Source organism: Staurois parvus, unplaced genomic scaffold (assembly GCF_062004578.1).
Source record: "Staurois parvus isolate SC_StPar_1 unplaced genomic scaffold, SC_StPar_1.0 ptg000734l, whole genome shotgun sequence".
Classification (NCBI taxonomy): domain Eukaryota; kingdom Metazoa; phylum Chordata; class Amphibia; order Anura; family Ranidae; genus Staurois; species Staurois parvus.
The window spans coordinates 2,923,111-2,941,763 of record NW_028318530.1 but is presented as its reverse complement, the minus strand read 5'-3'; the positions used below and the strand labels follow the sequence as shown (position 1 = coordinate 2,941,763).

Here is an 18,653-nt window from a genome sequence, read left to right as displayed (position 1 = left end):
TAAGGATTCAAGGTCCTTAAAAACCGTATCCCGAAAAGCATTGATGTATGTGTTAATTTGAGGAGGAGGATTGAAAGTAGAAGCATGTCTTAGGTTGGAGTTAATAGTCATAGTATTTTGCATGTTCTGTACAGCAGGTTTGTTATAAAAATACTTTTTGAGGGATAGTTGCCTAATATATTTCCTAATATCGATATAGGTCTGGAATTTATTAAGTGATGTTTTGGGGCAAATTTAAGGCCCTTGATTAGAAGCTCCAATTCCTGTATCGTTAAAGATGTGTTACTGAGGTTAAAGATACCTACATCATTTACATTTTTTGGTGTTTATTGACCCTTTTGCCTCCCCTTTTCAATCTTCCATGGCACTTCTTTTCCATGCCTGGTTCAACCCTAAAAAAAAAACCAACCGGAGTATAATTTTCATCAGATGGTCTGTTATAACCATTGTTTGGAGCATTAGGTGCTCTATTGTCAGACCTATAATGTTGAGATCTCTGATTTGAATTGTTCCAATGTGGATTAGGAGTCTCCCATCTATTCCTTCTGGGTGAAAAATATTGGGGCCTATTGGACTACTGTCTATAGGCTGGTTTGTAACCAGGTTGGTTTCTGAATTGGGTCCTTTGTGGTAATGGTCCGGGGTGCCAATCTAAATTACGTGTACCCACATCCTCTTGTCTGCTATTGTGTAATGGGCTAAATCTATTATAAGTGGGTACTTCGTATGAGTAATCCGTGTCGGATCTGAGGGTTGGTCTATGTTGGCTATGTGTTCTGGGTTTTTAAACCCTTAGGTTTGCAGGCTTGTCTCTGTGGTTTAGGGGTTTGATAAATATTGTTATTACCAGGAAAACTGGGTAGAGCTATAGATTGATCCTGTTGAATTTGCCATTTGAACACTTGTTCACTATAGTCTTTATGATCTCTAGAGTATTTTTTTATGCTTTTTGTTCCTTTGTTCTTTTTCAAGATTTTCCATATATGATTTCAATTTGTTAGATTCAACCATATAGTTCTCACTATCTTTAAAAGGAGTGAGCTTCTCACGAATTTTGTTTATCTCTGTGTCCAAGTGTTGAAGTTTCTTTTTCTTCCTCAGCACTAGAAATTTAAGCATGTCCACAGCGGCCCTGTTAAAATATTGGTACCACTCACTTATACCATTTATGTCCTCATACTCATGGGATACGTTCCACCTTTGAGACCTCGGCACCATCTCCTCCCTAATGTATCTCTCAAGGAAGGAGATGACCCATAAGGTCCTAATTTCGGCTGAAGTTAAGTTATGTAAATGCGTGAAAATACTCTTAAGATCATTAGTCTCCTGGTCTATCATAAATACATCATCTGAGATGCGTGTTCGTAAAGATCTTAATTCGAAAATATCAGCCATAATGTAATAATGATATTGATAGCAGCTTCAAGCAAGTATCTGGTAAAATAGTAATCAAGAGATATAAAAGGGGTAGTACGAGCACTATCTAAAAAGAAGGAATAGCTGCTAAGACACCAAAAAGGCAACCAAATAAAACCTTCCAAATTACATAAAAAGTGCAGCGCTAAAACGTACTAAATTAAATCAAGCAAAAATCATATAATAAATGAATAAAATGGTAATATTAATTGGTAAGAAATCCATATAAAGTGCAAAGTCACATCACCAATAGTGGATAAAATGTCCCAAGATGTATAAAGCCCACATGCGACTCTGATGTGATCCCAATATAGGTGCGTGGAGGACTTGATCCAAGGTGGCAGATGATAGGCGGTAAATAAATTGCGCACTCACCAGAAGTGCGTAAATAATACGCCTTTGAGATATGCCTGTCTCACCAGGTATAAATCAGGTCAACTGCTTCCCCATAAAGGTCAGGATCCTGTACACCTTCTGGTCACCTTTATAGGGAAGCAGATGACCTGATTTATACCTGGTGAGACAGGCATATCTCAAAGGCGTATTACTTACACACTTCTGGTGAGTGCGCAATTTATTTATTTACCTCCTATCATCTGCCACCTTGGATCAAGTCCTCCATGCACCTATATTGGGATCACATCAGATCCTCACATGGGCTTTATACATCTTGGGACATTTTATCCACTATTGTTCACTATCGGTGACATGCGACTTTGCACTTTATATGGATTTCTTACCAATTATTATTACCATTTTATTCATTTATTATATGATTTTTGCTTGATTTAATTTAGTACGTTTTAGCGCTGCACTTTTTATGTCATTTGGAAGGTTTTATTTGGTTGCCTTTTTGGTGTCCTCCCTTTATGTATGTGTCCTTTTTCTTCATTTAGCCTATTCCAACTGCTCTGTGGAAGAGGGCTCTATTCCCATGTGAATGAGGCCCAAGGTGAAAACAACTGCCTGTCAGTGAAATTCAAGAAAGTGAGCAGATTGTCCACCTGCCTGGTGGTGTACCTGTTAATGTGGACCACTGGAGCATCTACAGCTGGCAGACAACCGGTTTCTAAAGGGGAAAGTTCAGACAAAATGTATGGGGCCCAAGATCTTGCAGGATTCTTCACAGCATACAGAAATGACTCATTTCACAAGCTCTTTCAGAGTTTCTAGACTAACAGGTTGATTCACCCGGGTGGTACACACTAGTTAAAAGCCCTCTGCAAGTCCAGGTCACCCAAAGGAAACCACATTTCCTCAGTCTTTCTTTTAGAGGTAGAACTGCTGGAACTCAGAGATAGTAACAGGGGGCATAGCTCCAATATGGCATGAGGGCTCAGGGGGATCTGAGATAGAACTTAAAGGCAAAGAGTCAGGGAGTGCTTGGATGCTCTGTGGGTGTAGTAGACAAAAAGTCCCTGATTGACATGGAAAAGGCAATGGTCACAACCAACAGAGCTGAAATGGACTTCAGTGGCAACAAACCAATAATAGGTAGCCTTGGTTCGAATCCCAACCACACCACCAGCACCTGCCTGGAGTTTGCATGTTCTCTCTGTTCCTGCATGTGTTTCCTCTGGGTACTCTGGTTTCCTCCCACACTCCAAAGACATGCTGGTAGGTTAATTGGATCCTGTCTAATTTGGCCCTAGTATGTATTAATGTAAGTTAAGGACCTTAGATTGCACACCCCTTGAGGGTTATGGACTGATGTGAATGTGCAATATATATGTAAAGCGCTGTGTAAATGGACGGTATATAAGTACCTGTAATAAATCTTAATTCAAAAGGCAGGAACTGCAGCAGGGTGGTACTTCCTCTATGCTGAAAAAGGAGAAAGAGTGCAGAGTCCACCCAAATACCAGTGCTTGATCCTTCAGCCTTAAAGCTGATCCCCATGGTTTATTTAAAGTTTGCTTATGGAAAAGATTCTATACAACAAAAGTTTTAATGGTTTATTAGCAGTTACATTAACTAAAAATACTGGAAATGCCAGTAAAATAGTTTTCTAAAATTAGGTCTCATAATCCCAGGGCCTACTTCTTGTTTCAAAAGATAAAGCCTAGAAGAATGTGATAGAGAAGTAAAGCTCAAACAGGACACACACCTGATTCAGCAGTGGGATACAGGGTGAGTGCTCAGGCTCAAAAGTGTTCTCCAAACACTGGATACAAATTCAGTGTTGGGTTGCTACAGCACATGTTGCCTATTGTAGCCTCTGGAATTATCCATCCTTCTAGGGTTTATACAAAAAGCAGGAATAGCCAGAAACTAATGTGATACAGGAGTGACAAAAAAAAAAAAGCACGCCGACATGTTTTGGCAAGTAGCCTTGAACACAACACTGAGGATTTTGGAGTTGCCGGCTCTTCCTGCTTTTTTTGTATAAAGCCTAAAAGGATGGATAATTCCAGAGGCTACAATAGGCAACACATGATGTAGCAACCCAACACTGGGAGGAGACTTGACTCTGCAAAACAAGCAGCAACACAAGGAGCTGCTATGCCAGTTTAGTAATAAGGGGCTTAACTGACAAAACTAACACACCTGGACAACCATCCTTATTTTCCAAGAAGTTCTTTACAGCTGAGATGCGAATCCAATGAGATGTGAAAATTACAATATGGCCAAAATGAAGATCCTTATTGTTCAGTTAAAAGCTTTGTGAATTAAAGTGGAGCTCCACCCAAAAGAGGAAGATCTGCTTTAAGCCTTTGTCCCCCACTCTCCATTAAGGATTGGCACCTTTGGGGAGCGGGTACCCGAATTTGACAGGTACCCGCTCCCATTTCCGCGGCAAACAAGGCGATCGGCAGCAGAGGTTGTTGTCCCCCCCGTCATCTTCTGGGACAAGCGAGAGGTCCCAGAAGACTACGGGGCTATTCACAAAGCGCAGAGCTTCTTGCGCATGCACAGTGGGCACCCGGCTGTGAAGCCGCAAGCTGTCACAGCCAGGTGCCCACACTGAAGATGTCGGCACCAGGGAGAGAAGACGGCCGGTGAAACCAGCCGTGGTGAGGACACCGCTGGACCGAGGGACAAGCAAGTGTCTATATTTTAAAAGTCAGCAGCTACAGTTTTTGTAGCTGCTTTTTTTTTCTCTTCAGGTGGTAGTCCGCTTTAAGCAACATCTACTTTAAATCTCAGTACAAAAAAAGACCATTGTACCAAGCAAAGTAATCAACCCATGTGACAAATGTCTTATAAAATGTTTCTCAAGAGGAAGTCATTCTAAATTTCCCTCATCAAATAATACCATGCATGCATGTCATGAATTTGTTAGAGCATAAAAAAAAAAAGTTAGTGCTACCCACTGAAAAATTACATTTCCAAGAAAATTCCTCATCAGTCCACATCAAAATGTCATTTTCAAATAAACAGCTACAACAAAAAATTCCCAGCTGTCTCCTTACAATTTTGTGCAGGCTGAATTTTATATTGTAAATGGTTGTAAACCCTTACATATACCCAGTAAAGTGGCTAGTCTCAGGTGACACAAAGAGATGAAACAAATTATCTACATAAGTTTTACTTGTTTAGCCGCAGTCCTCTCCTGCAGGTGGCAGAGCACAGTGAGGTAAGCTCTGAGAGCTGATTAGAGGGAACACAGGAACAGAGCTGAGGCTGTCAATCATAGGCTGCGTGCTGGAGCTCCCTCCCCTCTCACCTCTTTTCTCTTGGTATCAGGAAAACTTGTCAGAAATGACTCATGCAGATAGCTCAGGGAAGGAGGCATCAGATAGAATGACACTTAGTGCTCTGGATTGAAACACGCACACACAATAGAGATATGCTTTGATCATATTTCATGTAGGACATTTACAACCACTTTAAGTGCCATTTTAAAAGAACAATTTGACTCAGCAGCTTTACCAGGCTCCGACGGTTTTTAGCACTGGAACCACCAGCTATCCACTTCCACACTGTGTTTACAAGTGATGGGGACATCACTTCCTGTCAGTACAGAGGCCAGGAAAGAGCAGATTCAGATTCTTTCCTGCCTCAAATGCAGTAATAGATCACTATTAGAAATGATCTGCATGAGGGCTGGATTAGGTCTCCGCTGACTTGATCCAAACACACCCTACAAACGAAAAACAAAATATAAAAACACAAGATTCTCTTTCCAGATTAACCCCAGGGTCCAACAATTACATTGATCCTGAAAAACATTTGCTCCATTAGCATCAAACTGCCAAGCAAATACAAATGCCATTTTAGCAGATCTGGAAAAAGTCACCTATGTGCCCTCTATGGCACGACTTGCTTTTATGTTAATGTTATGCTAACAATTTAGGCAAACCATTTTTTCTGTGTGTATCGCAATGAAGTGTAAATACAGCAATAAAACCGCTAAAATGTAAATGTTCAACTTTAAGCGTTACCATTCTGTTATGTTACATAAAATTGACCCTTATGAGATATCCTTTTCATCGGAAGACTTAATCAGTTTTATTTCAGAGCAAGTATTTTGAGGTGTAAAAATCACAGAAAAGTTGTATTGTCGTTTTACCATCTCTTGCCAGGGAAAATGTCTGCAAATCCGATATCAAATGAAAGCTATCTGCTCTGAGAAAAAGGATGATAAAGTAGACTACATTAGCTAAAAGTACAAAGTAAAAGGTGCAGAACTAAAACCACTCCAGGGTTAAGCCCCCCAAAAAAAAACGTTTTGGAAAGTAGGCTACATGTAGTCAGAAAAATCAGTCAGAAACCCTTAAGTAATAAGGGAGAATCAGACTATAATACAGCAATGCCATAGGCGACACCAATATAGATGAACCTTTTAATCTTTCTATTACACCTCTAAATTACAGCATTGCAACTACCTCCCTGGGCACCATAAATATAAGATTGTAAGGCATATTAGCAAATCAGCCTTAAAAGAAAAAGAAAAAACTGAACATCAGAACTTGGCATTTGCTTAAATAGGTCATGCTCCCAAGAGACTTTTGCTGCACTGGAGAGATTTTCACTGAGCCTGTTCTCTTCTTGGGTAATGGATACAGAGAATGGACAAGCTACACAAAGATCAGAATATAAGACTATAGTATTGAAGGAATTCATATTGAAAATAAAAGGGTTTTTTTTTTACTGGTGAAAGACTCATAATTCTCTAAGAATTGCCCGGTGTTGGTTTCTAATAACACTGGCATTTTAATTGCAATGGGATGCTGATGGTTCTGATATTTGGCGAGGTCCCACCCACTATTACATACCCAATGATGAGGCATGAGTCACATTGTCTCTGCTAACGCAGAGTGCCAGCATAAGGCTGTGCAAGCAAAGCCAGTGATTTTGGCAGATGCCTTACAGCACCTGGCATCTTGAGGCAATGGGCATAAGAGTTACATCAAACACAAACCCTTAAAGAAAAATAGCAAAATTGACAAAAAATTCCAAAACAGATATTTTATTTTTTTTAATAGAATCTCTAGAGTTGAAAAGAAATGTTAGTATAGAAATATAGAAGTGGCCACTGCTACCTTGTTTGGAATATGCAAGCTCCAAGTCTGCCATTCCTTGCTTTACTGCTTGACTAGTTACTGAATATTAAAAAGCATGTCAGCAGTTACAGGCTTCTTTTATATTTTCTGTTGGTTCTTGTATTCTAGATCTTTGCTGATAAAATATTTGCTCAAATTCCAAGATCTTCACAAGTTATAAAGTGGATTCGATTTCCTTTTTTTAGATTCTTTAATTTAGGTCAAGTAAAACGGTGAGAATGCCCCACGTAGCAAGCAATGACTCCACCTACGTCCTGGGTCAGGTAATACTCAAGAGAGACCCTTTATTACCTCAGTGTGTAAAGGCAGTTATAAAGCCAGGGGTCAGAATTAACCTCACCTGCCCTATAAATTTCCGCAATGGTGTACTGGCTAAATAAAGGATTGTTTTTGCTGTTCAAGTTTGGAGAAACAGGGTGGAGTTCCTAGTGATCAGACAAATTTCACTTCAAAGAAAGAAGACAGGACTATGGTGGAGATGAAAAGAGAAAGCAAAATGAAACAATGGAGACAACATGACACCTAGAAGCATTTATTTTATGCAACAAAACTTAAATATGACCATGTGTACATACAAGGTGCATAGGCAGCACTGGGCATACACTTTTAAGTGTCCACTACTTCACTGACAAAATGCAGAGTGCACACCTATTAACCTAGAAAAAAAAAAAAAAAAAAATATTCCAGGATGACGAGAGACATGAACTGTAGAACAGCAAAACCTCTAAAAAATCGAAGCATCTGCATTTCTGAATATTTTTTTTATAAAGCTGCCTAAATTGACTATTTCTGGGGAAAAAAAGTTTTTTTTTTACATTAAAAATCTGTCAACCAACATTATAAAATCAAATGCCGGACTGTCTTGCTATCCAGTACAGTATTCCAACATGTGTTTGAGTAAAAGGGATTTATGATAGTGATATATGGCTTAAAAAAAAAAAACAAATATGTACACATATCCCATATTATATTAACTCAGAAGGAAATAGATAACTGTTGCTCTGTGAAATGTTGCTTTTGGAACCAAAGTAATTTAACGCCCCATCTGTGCAGAGAAATAAAATGAAAACACAAGAGATCGATAATTTCATAGTATGGAGTTAGAAAAAAACTGTACAATCAATTCTATTTAAAAAGTAGACTTGCAGCACAATTTTACATAAGACAATAACCAATAAATGAATGCAACATTCCTTCAATAAGCTTTTTTTTTTTTCCCTTGTCCCTGGCCGGAGCCATGTCTCTATGTACATCAGCAGAATACAATTAAAAATAATCTGCTAAAGAGGAGTCTATGTGCATGGAAAAATGATGAGACCTAAGCTGGTTGTAAGAGTCTCATTCTGGAACGGTACCCTCTGTCAGAGATTAAAAACAAAACCAAAAAAAAACAGCAGTCTTGTAACCAAGGAGCCCCACTAAACATGGCTTGTAATGTGGGAAGTCCTATTCTTTGCTCCAAACAACCAGAGTGTAATTTTATTACATGGAAATGAAACTGTGTCTCGAAGAATTTGGTAAGATTGTGATCTCAAGTTTTTTGCAGGTGACTTCAAAAATTTTTTTTTTTTTTTCATTTTATGTATTTTTGCTAAAAGTAAAAAGTTTCTGATGTTTGAGTAAGTTCAACTTCTGATTAGAAAAATGGAATAAGTCTTGAAGGGTGGAGCATGCCTGCTGATAGACGCTCATTTCCTTCTCTTGTGCGGCACTTTTCTTTTTACCTGTGAAAACATAATAGACAAGGTATTGTAAAGTCATATCTTATGGAATTGTTTTTAGTTCATTAGCCTAGCTGTACAACGTAGGCTAGCCATACATGGATCAAAATGTGTCCCGTTAGTCCATCGACTGACTTCTGTTCAACTGCCCTATTGGAAAAATTCTACTTGACCAGCGTTCTAGGCAACAGACTGCAGAGCTGATCAGCGTATTCTGACAGTGGGGAAGTCTCTCGTTGTCAGAATACAAGACACAGCTAGGAGGATTCCCCCAACCATCTTAAATGTATGGATGGGGAAATCAGGGTCAATTTTTTTGTTCAACCTGCTGCTTGAAAGAAAAGAACCAACTCATCTATGGGTAGCCTTAAAGTGCAAAGCTTTTAACATTTTTCTCAGTGTAAGGGGGAGTTCATGATTAGACCCACCAAGTGGCTCCTACTGCCAGCTAAGTAGTAAGGGGTGATGTAGCAGCTGGGGTGGGGGTTGCCACATTACCTTTTCAATGGCTGTAAATAAAAACTACAGTAACAAAAAAAAATTAAACATATTTGAGTAAACCAAACAAACAAAAAAGTTAATCCTAGTGATCGGTTCTTTATAATACCAAATATTACTGCCTCAAGTATAACATGTAAAAGTTGGCTTACTACAACTTCAACAATAGTGACTTCTCATTCTTATCTTAAGCTGGCCATAGATGGATAGAAAAACTGTCACAATAAGCACACAAACCATAACTAAAATCGATTTAGTTTCAAGATGGAAAATCTTAGAATAAGCATATTGGAAAAAATTTTCTGTATAAATTATTTTCTATTTGTTTGTAGGTCGATCGTTAAAAAAAAAAAGTGAATGTGCGTTTGCAGTAGGACAGTAGGAGTAGTAGTAAAAATCAATCAGAAAAATGTTGATGGTCTCTGGAAAATCTCTGATAAATCACTGGACCATTGAATATTTTACAATAGTTATGGATTTCTTTTTGTTAAAAACTTAATTTACTTTATCTGTGAACATAAAACTGGTATGAGTTGCCAAAGTGTTCCAGTTTTGACTCATCTGTCCTCAGGAAATATTAGCTTTGCTTTCAAACAGTGGAATCTTTTCTTTGTGCCCAATGTCTCACATTGGTGGGGCGATTAACGCACGGATGTATCTTGCCCTTTGAGTTCATATTGTATCACGTTTTCCTTGGCTCTTTTTCTATTTGCACTATGCTTCTGTTTAATCTGGGGTTGATTTTTTACTTGCAGCCACGTTCAAGGAGGCTTGCTGCACTCCCAAGGATCGTAAACTTCTTAACATTTGTAACTGTAATCACAGGAACATCAAGCTGCTTGCAGGTGGTCTTACAGACTCTAGCTTTGGCACTCTGAGGAGATCAGGAAGAAATTCATAGACCAGACAACTGTGCCCTTTGTTTTCTCTGGACCATATTCAGTGTGGGACACGATGGCACAAAACAGCAGTGACTACTTTTCTCAATTTAAAGCTGAACTCTAATTTTTAGACTGATACTTGGCTAGCCTACTTTAAAGTAGTTGTAAAGGCTCAAGGTTTTTTGCCTTCATGCATTCTATTCTTGAAGGTAAAAAACCTGTGTGCAGCAGCCCTGCCCCTGCAGAGTTTCTGTTCAATGACCATGCTCCATGGAATAGTTTATATTCGATAATGGTTTCTGTAAATAAAAGCAAAGCAAGGGTGGCTTTATATACCTACCGCTATTTGTTATATTTTGCCCACAAAATGTTACTCATTCACAACACTCTGCTACTTAGTGTATTTCCCCTTGACTTAACCAGAATAGTATGGGACTGGGACCCTAAAAACTACAGATTTGGGTTTATTCTCAATATATATCGCTGCATAAAGAAACACACGAGGTAAAAAGCTGAACATATTTACCCTCTAAACAAAAGCTACAAAACTGCACCTGTAAGTAACCTGTCACCTCTAGCTGTGTTTCTTCTGATTCCTGGCTGCTTGAGAACGCACTAATTAGATCTGCACCATTAGAAACCTCTCCCGAACTGGAATCTAACACCAAAAGGGAATCTCCTTCACTGCCCAGGTTCATGCTGCTGGAAGAATTGTAACATGCAGTTAAAAGTGATAATATTGCCTATGTTACCATCAAGTATTAACACAATCCTCCTTGGTAGCTAGGCTGAGCACACGTGTGATCAGCTGGTTCTGTGACTAGGCTGTTTTATATCTTGTTACATGAATATAACAATGAATCTATGGTGTACAATAAGGCATTAATATAAACTGTATAAAAAACACTGCGCTTCTTTAGATTCTGAACCTAACACGACCGCTGAAAGATCAATATAGGGCCAATGGTTCCTTGATATATGCAAAATAGGCAGCTGTGTTACGAATGCATCTACATCTTGTTGTTCACCATTTACATGCTTCAAAAGATGCAGAAAGTTGCACTTTAACAGCAGGGTTACACAAAAGTAAGCAGAAAGAGAATAGCTCCTTCACAATCAGCAGAATAACAGCAATAGCAATTTACACTGCCAATCTTTTGCAACCAATGGAAAATCTCATTGTGCATGGCATGCAGTTACCACAGGTTGTATCTGCATCACAAGGCAAAGAAAAACATTTCTTTGAACTTTCCCATACACTTATTTGTAAAAAATCAGACAACTCTACCCTCTACATCTAAAGGTGAAGACCAGGCCTTTTCTGGTAACAAGTAATCAGTATTTTTGCTAGAACATTTCTTAGAATATTTATGTCACACTGTATTTTTGCACTTGTTTTTCAAACACAATTCCCCCCGAAATAAGTTAAATTTTAATGCCAAAAAAAAAAAAAAAAAAAAATTTTTTTGTTTTTTTGTAAAATATAAAAGATGAATAGATGCGAAACAGGTGATACTTTAAAATGTACTATCCATAGGAGACGCTTTAAAAGCCTTTACAGGTTACCACTTTAGATTTACAGAGGAGGTCTGGTGCTCTGGGAATTACAGACCATGATCCAACATTCCCGGTGAAACCTCACAAGTGTGGGTCGAACATTGTTGGCATGCCAGACGCGTGTGTTTGCCTTTGCATGGAAGCACTTTTTTAATATTTTTACATTGTTCCTTTAAAAATAATTTTCGATCACTTATTGCTGTCACAAGGAATGTAAACATCCCTTATGACATCAATAGGCATGTGACAGGTACTCTACAGGGAGATCTGGGGTCAATAAAACCCCAAATCCCTCCTCAGCCCTGAAAAGCATTTATTCACACCAAGATCGGTGTAATTAAATGCTTCTCTGTTAACCACTTGCCCTCCTAAGGATTTACTTCCCTTCCTGACCAGCCCATTTTTTGCATTATGGTGCATTATGGTTATATTAACTGACAATTGCACTGCTGCACTCAAATGAAATTTACGTCCTTTTTTTCCCCATGAATTGAGCTTTCTTTTGTTGGTATTTGATCGCCTGTGTGGTTTTTATTGATCAGTGCTAGCAAAAAAAAAACAAAAAAACACTGACACTGTACTAATGGCACTGGTCAGAAAGGTGTTAACATGAAGGGTGATCAAAGGGTTAACTGTGTGCTGAGAGTGTTTTACTAGGGGGCCATGTGTGTGGGCTTTACTGTAATCACACTGCTCTGGATGGCTGTGCACAGCAATTCAGAGCAGTGTGTCCGAGCAGACAGGGAGGAGGGCTGTTAGTAAACAAAGCAGCCCTCCTCCCTGTCGGAGATCCTCGGTAATCACAGGGTGACGGCGGGGACCCAGTGATTGACAGCTGCGGCCGCAAATGACGGCACAGGTAGGGCGCGCGTGTGCGCCCCCTACCCGGAAATGCAAAATCCTGTATATGTACACAAGTGATTTTGCGCACCCCTACCTCCCTGTAGCAGTAAATCTGCTATAGGGCGGCGGAGATGTGGTTAAAAATGGTGCTGTTTAGTTCCGGGTAAACAGGAAGTGATGTCAGGTCATCGCCTCCAGGCTACTATATAAGCAGGCTACTACAAAAGCAGTTCAAGGGGTGGGCAAAAGAAAGGAAGAAAGCAAGCAGTGGCTGAGACACTATCACAGCACTAACTACATACAGGTAATGCAGGAATACCTCCTTCTGATGAACTGGACCCAGACAGAGGAATGGAAGAATGAGGTGCTGGTTGAGGTGAAATGCCGAAAGTGTCTTAGGTTAGAAGGACATTCTGGGATTCACCAACACCTTGCTACTATGTAAGACCAGAAAAAGTTCTTTACAGGATCATACAGCCAGCTCAGACACTCACAGAGGTGATGGCTACAGAATAACATCACCTTATGATTAAAGGCCAAGATCACCTTTAGAACATGGCCCTCACATTCCTTCTGTACTGAAGTGTATTGTAATTGTATTGTCTCCGTTATATTGTAAAGCGCTGCGCAAACTGTTGGCGCTATATAAATCCTGTATAATAATGATAATGGTACATTTGCATTTATTAAAACAAAATCTGTATTTAGGTTGTAACATGTTTCATTCCCAGTACAAAGATTCAGGCAGAAAGCTGAAGGGAAAGTATGCAGGAGCCTGACAATGCACCTATGATCCACTGATTGCTCGTACAATGCTTTGCAGGCTTCTGTAGGAACAAACAAGTGGAAAATTTGTTTCTGCAAAAATATGTGCATTTTTCTTTTCCTTAAAGGTAAACTCCACCTTCAACAACAGAAAGTGGAATACAGCTGATGGGTTCAAAGAGTATTTTTTTTAAGTGCCAAAAGAAACAAATTCAGATCCCACGGAGTCACAGTGAAAGTGGGAACCAAAGCCACCCAATAGAAAAAGGTCCTAGTCAGGGAATATTGTCACAAACATGACTATCTGGGTTATGCTATTGCTTTAGGTGAAAGGACGCTAGCAAAAAAAAAAAAATAATAATAATTCCTCATCCAGGTACAACCATTCCTACCTTAGCGAAGCCTCAGTTTTGTGGCACGAAATGAGAACACAAGCAAGATGGAGGGACCCTGTGTTGTATGCCAAGAATAGAATTTAACAGGTAATCCAAAAATCCTGATTTATTAATTGTATATTACAGGTCACATTAGGGTTTCTGGGACGGATTAGAGAGATTCTGATTGGTCAAAGCAGTCACTGACCATTCAGAATAACTGATCCGTCTTAGCCCCCCTAAGGAAAGGTGGGAATAAAAGCAGGGAAATCCCCAGACTGCTACACTAGCTGTGTGGGCACTGACAGTTTATCACCCACAGAGAATGAGTGCATTCCATTTTTTTTTCTGAAAAGGTGAACTAACTAACTAGACCACAGGTGCATCCTCGCCCACAATAGCAGATGCTAAACACAGCCGGACACACAGAGGGGGCAAACCTTTTTATCAAGGTGCTCAAACTCACAAATACTCAAACTTCGCCACCGGCAAAAACTGAGCAAGTGCCAAAGCAACACCAGTGGCCCCGGAAAGAGCTTCAAGGCCAAATTTCACAAGAACAGGGTCTGTAAAGCACAACACAGATCCAAGTTACTGAAGGTCACTTTCAGGTGGGTCCCGCAATGTCCAGTCTAGTGGGGTCAGAGTACAGCACACCAAAGCTAGGCTGAGAAAAAGCTGATCCAGACAGCTGCCATGTTGAAACCTGCACAAGCTGCTTTGTAGTAAGAAATTGGATTTTTACCAGCCATGCTGAGGAAGTCCACTATTCTCTAAAGACACCAACAGAAAACGGAGGCATGCTGGTAGTAAGAAGGGTTATCCTGAACTGGCCTACGGTTTGTCAGGGCCAATGCTCCTATAGGCAGCAATATAACCCTAAGATGAAGACTTCCTTGTTCCATCAATGCATAAAAAAATAAATAAATCCGCTTTACTACTGTCCAGCATAAACAGGCCACATATTTGTAACAGGTTGCTCTAAGTTACAGCACACTATACTGCTGTCCAGTAAACACAGATCAACAGATTTCTGACTAGTAGCTCTAAGTTGCATACTATTTAGACTGCCTTAATGAAGCTCTCAGACATGCCATAGTTTAAAATCTCATGCAGAGGAATGACAGTCTTGTCCTCATATGACCCAAACCCATTGCAATCATCTTGCTGACCTGGTCAAAACGTGCTATAAACACATTAGTGCCCATTTTCTTACATTGTGTTAAAACTGTTGTGTTATCTACAACTATTCTGAGAAATGTGCCTAATATAAATTTACATACTGTACTACTGCCAAATATTTCACAGCTCACCTTTGTAAATCCATCTGCCTTTGTGCTGTCTTTTTGGCTGCTTGATCGTGTTTTGGTACTTTCGCATTGCCCACCTCAATTCCTGCTGGGCTATCTTGATTGGCTGATGCTCTCTTGCGCCCTCTCCCAGATGGCTTGCTTGAGTCATCATTTTTTGCTGCGCTACCCTGAGATGCAGACTTTGGAGGTCGCCCCCTTCTTGGCTTTGGTGGTGGCGCCTGAATTACATCATCTGGCTTCTTCTCCTCTGAATCCTTCTGAATATTTTCTGCACCTGGTGACGGCGCCGATCTCTTCTTTCCTCGCTCTGAACCAAGGTTAGGTGTTGTAGACTGATCTGAATTTACCTCCTGAAAAAGGTAAGCTGCTAGTTAGAAATCCTGCTATAAATCCTTTAAAACTATAGATATACAGTTTCATTAAAGCTGAACTCCAAGTCAAACAGCTAAATACACATTTGAAATACACATATGGAAAAGGTTTTACCATCCTGTGACTTGACCAGTGAAGGGGAAACAAGAGACCGATTAGGTCTCCTTTCTGTACTCTTCCTGTCAGCATGTACACTGCAGGACATTTTGATTGGCTTTTAGCATTGCCCTAACCTCTCCCCGTCTGAGTGCTGCTGTACAGCAGAGAAAGGCTGAAATCAAATAAAATGTAGGTATTTAAAAGTACATCCTTATTAACCACTTGCCCTCCAGAGGATTTAAAAAAATTGGACTGCTAAACAGAGTCAGCAAGGAGGGATTGCTCAGCCAACCCGGCCCCCCAAAGAAGAGACAGACTTCAACTATATACCAAGAATAGGATAATGCCAGTACAATCAAGCCAGTTCCAGTAAACAAATGTTTCAAAGAGATATCCTAATGTATTAACCACAGGAAAACCACTGGTTATAAGGTCATCAAAAAAGTGTATATATATATATATATATATATATATATATATATATATATATATATTTAGGGCATAATAAACTGTGGTCCATATGGGCAGACAATATGATGTAATGCAGAGGTATAAGCCTGAGTTTATCCCTCTAAACACCTTACAATGTAAGCAAGGTACCCAGGATCCCCCAGCTGTGTCCACATCTGGGGGATCCTGGGTACCTTGTTGACACTGTAATGTGTTAAACAAATAGCAAAAAAAGCCCTGGTCATGAAGTAGGTAAAACCTTCTGGAGGTCAAGTGGTTAATCTGACTCAAACTGATGACATCAACACAAAAACAAAAGTCAACCCCACAGGCCCTTACAAAGCTGTAACTGCAATTGTAGGCTGACTGCCAATTAAGTAGACAGAATGTTAACATAAGTTAGCCTTTATTTAAGATCAATCACAGCAGATATGTAAAAATAACAAAAAAGTCATAAACAGAGATGATGACCTACCTTCGTCTTAACAGAATCCACTTTGACTGGTGTTACAGGAAGTCGGACCGGATTCTCTTCATTTTCACTGACCCCTGTTTCAGATACCTCAGAAATCTGATCCCTAAGGTATAAAAAGAAAAAAAAAAAAAAAAAATTAGCCTAGTCCACCTGCATACTTAACATGGACGGTCAGCAAGACTGGTTGATTAAAACTGCACTAAACGATATCCTTATGCTCCAAAAATAGTTCATAAAATCCACTATATAATGGCCCTGTAATTAGGTTTTCTTCAAATAATTTTTTTACGGTACATTTTCATGGCTCCATGTAGTATCCTTCATGAGCTCCTGAATCTCTCCTTTTCCCCCCTTACTTTCCATTGTTTGGAATGAGAAGTGCTTGTTATAGTCATGGTCACTGTTCTAGGCACACTACACATTCCAGTCCAAAATCCTAAGTCCATCTTGGCAGTGCACAAGGGGGTGGCTATGCTCCTACAAATACTGGGCACATGGAGAATGAATGTAGCCAGCCACTAGCAGGATGTTGGACCACAGAACCAAAAAGAAAGGGATTTGGGGAGTCAGAAGAGGCAGGGGTCAATGGGTTTTTTTTTTTTTTTAGGTAGTGATTGTAAACCTTTGATTTTTTTTTTTCTTAAACATGTTATACTTACCTGCTCTGTGCAATAGTTTTGCACAGGCAGCCCCAATCCTCCTATCAGGTTCCCCAATGGCTTTCCTGGCTGCTCTCTCATGCATGCCACTTGCTATACAAGCATTTGTGCGTGCTCATTCTCGAGCCCCGCTCTGTGTGTCCATAGACGCACTGGCTGTTATTGACAGCAGCAGCAGCAGCCAATGGCTCCCACTATCTTGGAGAGATAGAGTGCCACTGCCCTTGTGCACATCACTGGATAGAGATCCAGGCTCATATAGGGAGAGAGAAGACCACATAATACATTAAGGTAAAAAAAACCTAGCTTTTCAACCACTTTAACATATACACAAATAATATTTTATGTCACTTAAAGCGGTACTGAACTCAAAGCCAAAAATTTAATATAAAATCGCATCTTCCCAACTGTTCACTACAATGGCTGCATTAGGGGTTTTTTTTAGGGCTTTTTCACCTGGTAATCTGGCCAGTAACTCCTCCTGTACTCGAGTGTATATACTCTGGATGAAGAATCACAGAGATACTTTAACATAAGCTGATCATTGTAAGCACCCCTGTCAGTGGTAAATGGTTTGACAAAACTGCTACATCTGCAGGACAACTTGGTCTGCTAAAAAAAAATTACTGGCTGCATCATCAGGTGAAAGTAAAAGAAAGCCTAAGGCCTGGTTTACACCTATGCGTTTTTGCAGAAAAGCACTACAGTCCATTTAACATTGTTTGCTATGGGACACTGACATCTATGCTTTTTGAAAAGGAACAGGGACTTGCTTTTTTTTTTTATTAAACTTAAAATGGTGTGTTTTTTATTCAACAGACTTCAATGGAGACGCTGCAGAAAAGCATTTAGGGCTTTTGACGTGTTTTTGACACATTTTGCAATCTGCACAACAAACTAGACAAAAAAAAAAGGGGGGAGGGGGGAGGAACAAACCACAAAACGCATCAAAAAAAGTGTGCAAAAATGCACTGCAAAAAGCACTGTGGAAACGGATCAAAAGCAAACTGCATATGTGTGAACCAGGCCTTGAGAAGAAAACTGGAACAGCCACCACATCTAAGAATTGATAAGATGGAAATATAATAAATGTTTGCTTTTGGGTTTGATACCGCTTCAAGGGTCTGAGTTCACTTTCGAACTGCTTTTTTTCCCTCTAATACAAGACAATGGGAATCCAGAAGCAAATTGATGCAGCTTACGGGGTCAAATGCTGGTTAGAAGCGGGCAATGGGCAGGCAAGCACAGGTAGTCCATGTGCTGCTTTACAATAGGGGAATCAATGTAATTGGGCAAAGTTTAACCTAACCAATTTCTTTTTTCCTCAAGACTGGTCATTTGGGGCCAACATCTAACATGTATTGGCAGTAGAGCACATGATAAAAAGGTCTACATGTTTGTATGTACCTTTGCCGTACAGAGTCAGATTCAGAAATCACACTGGTGTTGCTTCCAACGTCTGATCCTGTACTTCTGTGGTAAGGCCGCCTGCCAGCAGCTGATAGAGGCTTGTTTAGAGCACCGAGAACGGAGGTTGGCTTTGGCTAGAAAAGCAGTACATTGTTACACAAGCAGTTCATCTTTAATACACATCAGAATAGAGTTGTTACATAAATAAAAACTAAATGCCTCAATAGAGCTTATGAAATCATATTTCCCATGTGTATTTAAAATGGTCCTTCACTCTGGGGAAAATAATTAATAAAAATCATCAGCTGCAAAT

General features: G+C 39.7%; 1 protein-coding gene across 2 annotated transcripts in view; it reads right to left on the bottom strand.

Annotated features, from left to right (window-relative positions):
• Window positions 1-7,439: 7,439 nt before the first annotated feature.
• PDS5A (PDS5 cohesin associated factor A) overlaps window positions 7,440-18,653 on the bottom strand; it is a 143,292-nt gene continuing 132,078 nt past the window's right edge. Inside the window, exons 30-33 of one of the 2 annotated variants that reach the window (XM_089654027.1) lie at window positions 18,338-18,474; window positions 16,272-16,374; window positions 14,876-15,225; window positions 7,440-8,647 (exon numbers count right to left, since the gene is read on the bottom strand). In XM_089654027.1, coding sequence (XP_089510153.1) covers window positions 8,644-8,647; window positions 14,876-15,225; window positions 16,272-16,374; window positions 18,338-18,474 — 594 coding nt within the window. In that variant the 3' untranslated portion in view covers window positions 7,440-8,643. Of the gene's footprint in view, window positions 8,648-14,871; window positions 15,226-16,271; window positions 16,375-18,337; window positions 18,475-18,653 lie in introns of those variants that run through there. The other variant, XM_089654028.1, reaches the window with a different exon arrangement.